The 10000-nt window shown below is 37.0% G+C and overlaps 2 protein-coding genes across 8 annotated transcripts in view; both read right to left on the reverse strand.

Annotated features, from left to right (window-relative positions):
* LOC142940998 (sorting nexin-14-like) overlaps positions 1 to 3519 on the reverse strand; it is a 22710-nt gene extending 19191 nt beyond the window's left edge. For 2 of the 3 annotated variants that reach the window (XM_076083232.1, XM_076083231.1), the window contains exons 1-8: positions 3325 to 3516; positions 2118 to 2269; positions 1694 to 1814; positions 795 to 868; positions 510 to 588; positions 337 to 380; positions 170 to 257; positions 1 to 61 (exon numbers count right to left, since the gene is read on the reverse strand). The exon at positions 1 to 61 is cut by the window's left edge and continues 24 nt beyond it. In XM_076083232.1, coding sequence (XP_075939347.1) covers positions 1 to 61; positions 170 to 257; positions 337 to 380; positions 510 to 588; positions 795 to 868; positions 1694 to 1814; positions 2118 to 2254 — 604 coding nt within the window. In that variant the 5' untranslated portion in view covers positions 2255 to 2269; positions 3325 to 3516. Of the gene's footprint in view, positions 62 to 169; positions 258 to 336; positions 381 to 509; positions 589 to 794; positions 869 to 1693; positions 1815 to 2117; positions 2270 to 3324 lie in introns of all 3 variants that reach the window. The other variant, XR_012951091.1, reaches the window with a different exon arrangement.
* A 1225-nt stretch (positions 3520 to 4744) lies between these two features.
* The window catches only part of syncrip (synaptotagmin binding, cytoplasmic RNA interacting protein), an 11879-nt gene continuing 6623 nt past the window's right edge, over positions 4745 to 10000 (reverse strand). Inside the window, exons 9-11 of one of the 5 annotated variants that reach the window (XM_076083230.1) lie at positions 9889 to 10000; positions 8579 to 8981; positions 4745 to 6777 (exon numbers count right to left, since the gene is read on the reverse strand). The exon at positions 9889 to 10000 is cut by the window's right edge and continues 10 nt beyond it. In XM_076083230.1, the coding sequence (XP_075939345.1) occupies positions 6739 to 6777; positions 8579 to 8981; positions 9889 to 10000 (554 nt within the window). In that variant the 3' untranslated portion in view covers positions 4745 to 6738. Of the gene's footprint in view, positions 6781 to 7721; positions 8982 to 9888 lie in introns of those variants that run through there. The other 4 variants (XM_076083229.1, XM_076083228.1, XM_076083227.1 and 1 more) reach the window with 4 other exon arrangements.

The following is a 10000-nucleotide window of genomic DNA, read 5'->3' on the forward strand; positions in this document are numbered from 1 at the left end:
TTTCAATGTGCTTCATCGCAGCTTTCATCACTTTGTCTGCAAACACAGCCGGAACATCAACCTGCAGCATCAGTGAAGGACGACGCATTAAAAGACTCAATCATATTATAGTATTAGAACATAATCGAGCACGAGTCCTCCTCCTTGTGTCTCTAAACACACGACTAACCTTCTGAGCCCGGCGGACGAGCACCGACGTGAAGAAGCGAAAAGTCATCCTCAGTTCGTCCACACACGCCTCGTCGTCTGTGATGTCCCTAAAAACCAGAGGAGGAAGTTCAGAACAACTTCTGAAATATAAACTATCAAGAGCACTTTGTTGATGTTCCCTCTCACCTGTACCAGGGGTACACGAAGTTCTCCAGAACCAGCTCAAACACCTGCAGGCAGAAAACTTAACTGATGAAATTTACATTCATTCAACAGCTTTACAGACACACGTGTTCCTCAGTTTTACTCTCAGATAATTAACAGTTCATTTGAGGATACAAGCGTTGACATTAAGGTACCTCTGCTACTGAAGCGTCCACTTTTGAGTGAACCTTCAGGTCCAACCACGGCTGATAGTTCTCAAGGAGCAGCGTCGGCCTGCAAAGAACCAAACGTGAGTTTATTATCAGTGTCACCATCTTCACAAACATCTCTGCTCACCACACTGCGATGATTAATGCAGTATGTTGTTGTTGTTTGGGTGAGGAGAGATATAATGTTGTGGGTCTTAAGATACGCGTGAGGCGTGTTCGTCTGCGTCGCGTGACGCGTGTTCGTCTGCGTCGCGTGATGTGTGAACGTACCGGTGACGGCTGCACTTGACCTTCCCGCACACGGCACAGCTGTGGCCCAGAGGAAACAGCTCCTGCTCCCACCGCTGATGGAGGAAAACAAGAAAACAGTTTTATCACGAGAGCTGCAACGAGGAGTCGACTAATCAATCAAGAGAAAAATAATCAGTCATCGATTTATCATTCAAGTAAGAGAATATTTTCAACTTCTCAGATACAAAGATTTTCTTGCTTTTTATCTGTTTTAGATCAGATTAAAGTGAAGATCTTTGGGATTTGGACATTTTAAAGACCAAACAATTCATCGAGAAAAGAATCATTAGTTGCGGGTTTATATGTTACACACGATATACAATGGAGGAAAACATCTCTGAGTACGTAAACACCACATGTGTTCACATTAGTGGTGTAAAGGACCGTAGTGGATCCGTACTGACCCCCCTCACGTTTTAACATTAACCATCAGAGTATAAATAAAGTGTCACTGACTCAGTAGAACATGTGTTTCTAGTCTCTGATCTCTGATCATGTTTCATCGTAAACAACCAATCAGTGTTTAAAGCAACAGGAGAGCTAGTAACATTAGCAGCACCGCTAACGGCTAACCAACGGAGGTTCACTTCAGGTACATCATGATGCCTTCAGGCTCTGCTCAGTGAACATGAGTACTGGCTGAAGGTACATTATAACGTTATCAAGATGTGTTCACTGTCATCTGTAAAATGTAGTTTTGGTGATAAACTTGAATAAATCCAGTAGTTTGAAGGAGATGTTTTCACGTGAATATAAAATAGATATTAGAGATGAATTATGAGCTGTTTACCTTCATAACACGAGCTCTACGCACATTATTATACTTCATGAAACATAATAATGACTAGATTCATTAAATGATTATCATACAGACTTACTTTGTTCCTCGGCTTCACGCTGAAGAGGACATTGGGGAGGAGGGTCTCCGGTCCGAGGGAGCAATAGAAAGTAGTGACGCCAGCCAGGAAGGACCAGAAGACCATCAGGATGTGGAGATACCTGGAGGCAACGACACGTCTTCAGATGTACACAACTGAAAAACTTTCAATTTAACATTTATACGACGGAGAGAAGCAGGAACCTGAGAAGGAGCAGAAATTTATTTCACTATTTTGGATCAAAACATGATTTGAATTGTTTTTTAAGAACAGTTACAGATTATATTTCTGTCCATCATCTCAGTGTTTCATTTGAGTTATTAAGAGATCAGATAATATGAAGAGGAGGAGGAAGAGGAGGAGGAGGCCACCACACATGTCCAATAAAAGTGATTTTGTGTGTGTGTGTGTGTGTGTGTGAGACCTGTTGAGCAGCAGAGTCATTGTCACCAGAGACAGCAGCAGGAAGCAGAAGACCGGATACTGACGTCCAGCTTCTCTCATGACGTCGATCTTCAGCCGTCTCGTCACGTTCTCCACAAACGTTAAAACACCGGCCATCCTTCTTCAGAGGACCTGGTGACAGTTACAGTTATTATTATTATAGCGTTAAAGTCTAAATTAATACACATTTCATACAGTCAACGTAGTTTACTGTAAATAAGTTAACACTAATAAAAATGGAGGTTCGTGGCTGTTTTAATTAATGATAAAACAAACTGTGAAACTGAGATTTTAAACTACTGCCAACAATAACTAGCTAGCTTAGCTAATGCTAGCGTTGGCATTAGCTAGCTAAGCTATATATTATCATTATATATATATATATATATATATATATATATATATATATATATATATATATATTTATATATATATATATATATATATATATATATATATATATATATATATATATATATTTATATATATATATATATATATATATATATATATTTATATATATATATTAAAATATATATATATATATATTAAAATATATATATATATATATTAAAATATATATATATATATTAAAATATATATATATATATATATATATATATATATTTAAAATATATATATATATATATATATATATATATTTAAAATATATATATATTTAAAATATATATATATATATATATATATATTTAAAATATATATATATATATATATATATTTAAAATATATATATATATATTTTATTTTTTTTAAATATATATATATATATATATTTTTAAGTATATATATATATATTTTTTTTTTTAAATATATAAATACGATATATATATATATATATATATATATATATATATATATATATATTTGTATATGTATATCCCAATTACTGCCTCCAGTGGTGGAAACCTTTACATTTATATTGAGAAACAGTTTATCTACACAAACCACACGATCAATACATAAATCAAAATGTAATTGTATTTAAATAGTAAATTAGTCATTGGATATGTATTTATTTGTATTTCCGGTCACTTCTAACGCGCTGGATCGCGCTAACGGAAATGACGTTGTAGTTGTTAGCTAAACTACGTTAGCTAGCTAAGCTAACTTGGCTATCTCAGCTAACGCTAGCGTTGACGGTTGACGTTCGGTTTTAAAATACTTACAGCGACGCTAGTGTCGGAGCAGCTCTTCATATAAAACAACACATCCTGTCCACAGTAGTCTTCGGCTGTTGGCCAGACAATAGTCCCAGACTAAAGTTTATAAAGTTGTTACTTCATGTTTTCCTTGTTTTTTTTTTGAGTCCCGAAAGACTTCCCCGAGATATGGAATGTTTTCTAATCCGTCCGAAGGGTTGCCAGATCCGTGTGACATGCACGTAAATTAAACCGTGATTTGTTATTCAATTTAAAAAATAAAATAAAAATCCCCACACACTTCATTTCTTTCTTAATAATAAAACAAAACAAATCAGAAAATTAACATTCATATATGGTCAAATGTTGTCCCTGCATAAATACACATCTATCCTTGACAAAGATAAATGTATAATAAAAATAAATAAATACAAACATATGGGGGGGGGACATGTACAACTACAAAGGATGCTTACATTTTATTTCCCAATCACAACACGTAGTAAAAATAGAATGATAATTATGATCATTATTAAATAAATATATCACAAGACAAAAAATCAAATGAAGCCAAAACAAGGTAAATATTAAAACAGAATATAACAATAACAGTAAGATGATAAAAGTGGTAAAACAAATGCATTTTCATTGAGGTGTATACATACATACTTACACACAAATCTATGTACTTAGTGTATTATGTTTATTCTGCTTTTTTAGTATGTCCCCCTCTGTTTTACTTTCTGTTAAAATGCCATATATTTTGTCTGTAATAAATATAAATTATTTTGTTTGTAAAGAAAGTGTAACCTATTACTTGGACATTTTAATTTGCCTCAAGAGATTTAAACGCTCCAAAAGTGTATTTTAGCAAACGGACATGGCAACCCTGAAACCAAAACAACGTCATTTCCGTTAGAGCGATCCAGCGCGTCAGAAGTGACCGGAAATACAAATAAATATTTATCTAATGACTTATTTACTATTTAAATACAATTAAAATGTGATTTATGTATCAAGTATTAATCGTGTGCTTTAATAAATATAAATATATATAAATATATTTAAAAATAGATAAATATCTTTAAATATATTTTAAAAACATATATAACATAATCTATACGTAAATAATGAAATATAAAAACATATGCCTATATATATAAAATATATATTTATTCATTACTTCTCTATTACTCTCGTTCATATCTGTCCTATATTTTAACTTTTTTAAAAAACTTTTTATGTCTTTGATTTTGCTTTTACATGATTTTTCTTTATTTTTTAAATACATAATTTTGAGGGGAGCCTGAAATCTAAGATTTCCAATACCAAAGACTGCTTCAAAAGACTGCTTGATAAAGAACTTGAAAAAAGACCCATATGTTGCTTCACAGAAGAGTTTATGATCTAATTAATATACATTTACAATAAATGACACAACACCAGATCAAAGTCAATAACTTTATTAGAAAAATAGGTTTACCTTACCTCACTGTACAGTATAAAACAATTCATTTGCAAGAATGCAAACACTTGTTAGCAAAAAAAATTATATATATATATATACACACATTTATATATATATAATTCTTGACCCTTAGAATTGGTGATCCAACAGTCAATACTAGAATGAGAAGAAAGAAGTAATCCGACTCTTTAAACAGAAGAGCTTAAAGGAGAAATCCAAACCTCAGACGCTGTTCCATCATTAAAACCAAACGTCCAATAAAGTTACTTTGATCAACTCAAACTGCTTCATTCTGCGTTTTTCCTACAATTCCCAGAATGCCACAGGCTAAAAGGGAGAGTGTGTGGGGGGGGGGCAGAAAGTATTACGAGACAAACCAACACGTCGTTTGGTTGGTTTTGGTCTCTTCGTGGGATCTGTTAATAATGTAGAACTGATCATTTAGAATTTATATTAACTTGTTTAATATTAACTTGTTTAATATTTATATTAACTTGTTTAATACACACAAGAGATCTAATCACTTGTGTGTCGCGGTTTCTCGTTATTTTCCCTAAAAGCTCAAATGTAGTCGGATGGATTTGCTCCTTTAAAAGTCTAAATAAACATTTCTTTGATTTCCAGTCTGCTGTGTACACCGATAGTGAAGAGACATGAATTAACACCAGTTACTCTTTACACTTGTCACGACCACACTTATGTCATGATAACAATGTGAAATGTAGAACCATGCTTTTTAAGATGAAAACTTTTTCCACGTTTAGTTTGGATTCCTAAACTTCTCTGGAACAGGAAGTGAATTAATTTTCTTCCAGACCTGCTTAAGAGCCTAAATAAAATAAAATAAAATAAAGAGGACATCACAGATGTTTGTGCAGAGCAGACAGACTGAGACATCAAACATCTTTACATCGATGGTTACAAACAAAAGAAATAAAAGAAATAAGACAGTTTCCCATCGTGGAAGACAAAAGAGATGTCCAGGCATTAAAAATAACACAATCTGTAAACTACATCATCACTCAGTTCATGTATCATGTATGACACTACGACGGCGTATCGGGCCCATTGTAGGTACAATAAAGAATAATCAATATACAATGACAGAGCCGGAGGGAGGGGGGTGATATTTAGAGAGAAGAAACTGAGTTTACTAGATTTAAATAGAAAGACTTTGATATTCTCTGTGAATAAAGTGGCTGATTTACAACAAATAAAAACACATTTATGAGGGAATAAAGCTGAACTTACTCGAGGTTGATCCAACTTTGTAAAATTAAGTAATGAGGTTCATTTTCTGTTCTAAGTTCTTGACTTTATCTGGGAGAGTTTCTTGTAAATTCACAACTCAAAGTTTCTCTCCTCTCAGTTTTAACACCCTCTTCTGGCTCCGTAACGATATATATCTGGACCGTAATACGCCGTCGTGAGGCTAACAGCTGCAGCTACGTCGGCTACGTCTCCGCTGAGAGATGAAATCCATTAAGTGCTCCGTTGATGTTGCCTGTGAGACTCTCAAGTACAATAAATGTGGACAGATCAGGCGAGTCCTTACAACTGAGGTAGTTAACGGACCCGGGGTGGTTCGGGTTCTACAAAGAACCCAAATCTCCTGGAACGCCCGACCCTTCAACATCTCTGATGATCACAGATCACGTCTCGTCCATCGTGTAGTTTAAGAGATCAATCCAAAACTTTAAAAAGTGCAAAGACTTTTCCGGAAGGATGTCGATCATGAACTCAGGAAGACTCAAATGGCAGGGGGGGGGGGGGGGGTTATAAATTTAACAACAAATAAAAACAGCAAGCTCAAGATTTCCTCTGATTATCTTCTAACATGGCAGTTTTTTCAGGAAATCTGCTCCTTAATTACAAACAAAATAAAAAGGCTGGAATACCATTGGACCACTGAGTCAGGTGACCTTACCATTCCATCCACTTGGCAGCCGGCAGAGTGTCGACGGAGTCAGTCCTCATAGCGACGCGTCAGGACCGGCCTCGACCCCTTTGTCCTGCTAGTCAGGTAACAAAAGGAAGCAGTTAGACAATGGAAACAGCATCATGTCACATCTCCACACACATCTACGGTTTAGAGTCTCTCACTCACACACTCACACACACACACACACACACACACACACACACACACACACACACACACACACACACACACACACACACACACACACACACACACACACACACACACACACACACACACACACACACACACACACACACACGTCTTTAAAAGAGGACAAATAACAGATAATCAGCCTGGTTTGGATGCTAAATTAAATTGAGGTGCAGCAGGTGAAAAAGAGACAACGATCGGACAAGCAGAGAGAAAAGAGGCGGGGGGGGGGGGGGGGGGGGGCATTAAGAAAGCAGCCAAGAAATATATAAAAATATATGAGAAGCGAGTCATGCATGGCAGTTCTCTCTCTCACAACAATCCTCCACATAAACATGCGAGATTAGTATCCAGGCCTTCAGCAGCCAGGTAGATCCTCCTGGGACAAGCTTCACTTTTCATGTTCATAACTAATCAAATTGTGCTTTTTTTTTTTATATTCCTGCCCCCCCAACTCGTAAACAGAGGGGACTTGAATGGCAGACTTATGGGGGGGGGGGGCACTATTAATGCTGCTTCGAAGGTGGATTTAGGACACCAATTTGTGAAACATTTGTTTTTTGGACATGAGAGGAACTCATAAAAAAGGATGTCACCACACATACAGAGCACTTGAGAGATGCCGTCTAATAAAAAATAAATAAAAAAAGTAAGTGATTTTTCTTTTTGGATTTTTAATGGCATGCAAGGTGACACTGTATGTAGCATGTGGCTAACACTGGCAAACCTTTAGTCCATTTTCTTCCACAAGGAAAAGCCTTTTTCAATTTTTTTAAGGCAATTTGAAGAGAGAATTTGCCGAAACATGAATTTGCAACACAATTTGAAGTTTTTTTTGTACACATGTGCGTGTATGTTTATTAAAGCAGACAAACAGCAAAGAATACAAGCCAAAATGTAAAGCCAAAAGATAAGGACTACGATCGCCCTTTTTTTTTTTTCCTTCTTTTCAATAACAAGACACGCATTTACTTTGTGACAATACAAATTGTAATTTCATTTGTTTTTAAATACAAGTTTAGGAGACATATGCTTTGTTGCTGTTAGCTACTTAAAACATGGAAACCAGAATCTCTAAAAACATACATAAAGCTATAGCCAAATAAACAGCTCGAGCACATATTTGCATCTAAAATTTTTCTCAAACGTGATGAAAATCTTTTAAAAACGAACATATGTTTGTTTTTTAAAAAATAAAAAAAGGAGGGGGGGTAGAAAGAAAACCAGTTCGCCAGAAACAAGTTGGAGTGACTACGGTTCGAGTCCAAGCGGATTATTAAAATATGTACAAAAAGATATCTTGCCAGATGCCACCAATTTTGAGGAGAAAAAAATAAAAATTGCCGGCAACCGTATGAGATTGAGGGCCAATCAGATCAAGTCTCTAAATTAAAAAAAAGACAAAAAAACCAACAAACCATGTATTTTTTGTTATCAAAGCCCTACTTGGTTTACTTCCACTGTTGCCCAAAAGAATCCTGATAAAATTCCTGGTTGTCGGATTTGTAACCGGAATAGTTACCAGAATGATCACCACCTTGAAGCGGTTGCTGAGCAATGGGTTGAGAGCCCCAGTTCTGATTATTGGTCTGGCGACGCTTGGAATCTGGCTGGTTGTACCCGTCAGCTTTGCGCTTTCCTCCTACATTTCCACCGCGGCCACCCCGAGCACCACGTACCCCTCCTCGCCCTCTTGGCTGCAGGCTGCCTCCTCTTGCTCCCCGCCCGCCGCGGCCCGGTCCGGGCCCGCCCCGCTGGGAGAAGTTGGCCCTCCCTCTGGGTGCACCGCCGCCGCCGCCTCCGGAGCCGCCGCGTCCTCTGGCCGGAGAGGATCCGCCCCGGGAACCCCGGTTACCGCCCCGTCCTCGGCTCGGGGCCTGGAAGTCGTCGTAGCCGTAGTAAGGGTCGTCGTAGCCGCCGCGGTAGTTGTGGTAGTCGTAGCCGTAGTAGTCGTAGTAGTCCTCGTACCCGTAGTAGTCGGGGGGGTAGGCGGCGTAGCCTCCACGGTTGCCGCCTCTGCCACGGCCTCTGACCGGAGGCGGCATGTGTGAGGGAGGAGAGTAGTAGTAATAGTCATCGTACCTGATGAGGGTGAAAGAAGGAAGGAATACAATTAATTAACAGTTTCTAGTTTCAAATCATAACGTTGACATTAAGACCTTTGAATGCAGCTCAGCTTTTATACATTTGTCTATTTGATGTGATTAAAGCCGGTGTTTCTGCACAGTGTCGGATAATAACATCAAACAACCCGAATATTAAAGTGTCGCACTAATCGTAGAGTGAGATTCAGTGGAGGTTACGTGGGATTGTTTGACTCGATCCAAACATTTACAATAACGACAGAGCGGTTTCAAGTCCAAATGTCTTGATAAAGACATATATATATAATATAATACACTATAAGGGATATTTATCATATAAAAATTGATGTCATCATTGCCAACATTCACAACACATTGTATCGAATAAAATATGCTGCTTCAATCAATATTTGTTGGCGTTTATAGACTTAATTTAATTTTCAAAAGATGCTGCACACAAAAGGAGCCACCCACCTGTATCAACAGGCCGGCGTAACTTGTAACATTTATTTTGGCTACATATAGATATATAAATACATTTTAACTGACGGATTGATAATAGTTACATCATAAGCAGGAATCAACAAACAAAGATGTTTTCTTAAGTCTGGAGATGATGATGAGTAGGACAGGACGTCTCTGAAGCACAGTATTCAATTCAAAATGGCATTTATTTAACAAATTGCCTTTCAATAAAACTTTTGATTAATTGTGCAGCCTAAGACGGAACTGACGAGTTAAATTAACAAAAGATGTTTTAATAATAAAATAAAAAAGGACTTCTTAAATCATATTAATTCCTTTGAAAGTTTGGTTTATGGACTTTTTAATATTTTGTTTTGTGTCGACGCCATAGACGTTGGAAGCTTATGAATATAAAGGAACTCTGTGTCCGTCCTTCTCACATTACTGTTTTGGCCGCTTGTCTCTGAGCTTTGCGCTCCTTCCTTTTCTGATCGGGCGGTTTGGCAAAAACGATCTCGATGGGTTCTCCTTCCAGCTCCTTCCCGTTCATTT

The sequence above is a fragment of the Anarhichas minor genome, unplaced genomic scaffold (genome assembly GCF_050575085.1).
Source record: "Anarhichas minor isolate MPS153535 unplaced genomic scaffold, ASM5057508v1 ptg000124l, whole genome shotgun sequence".
NCBI classification, from domain to species: domain Eukaryota; kingdom Metazoa; phylum Chordata; class Actinopteri; order Perciformes; family Anarhichadidae; genus Anarhichas; species Anarhichas minor.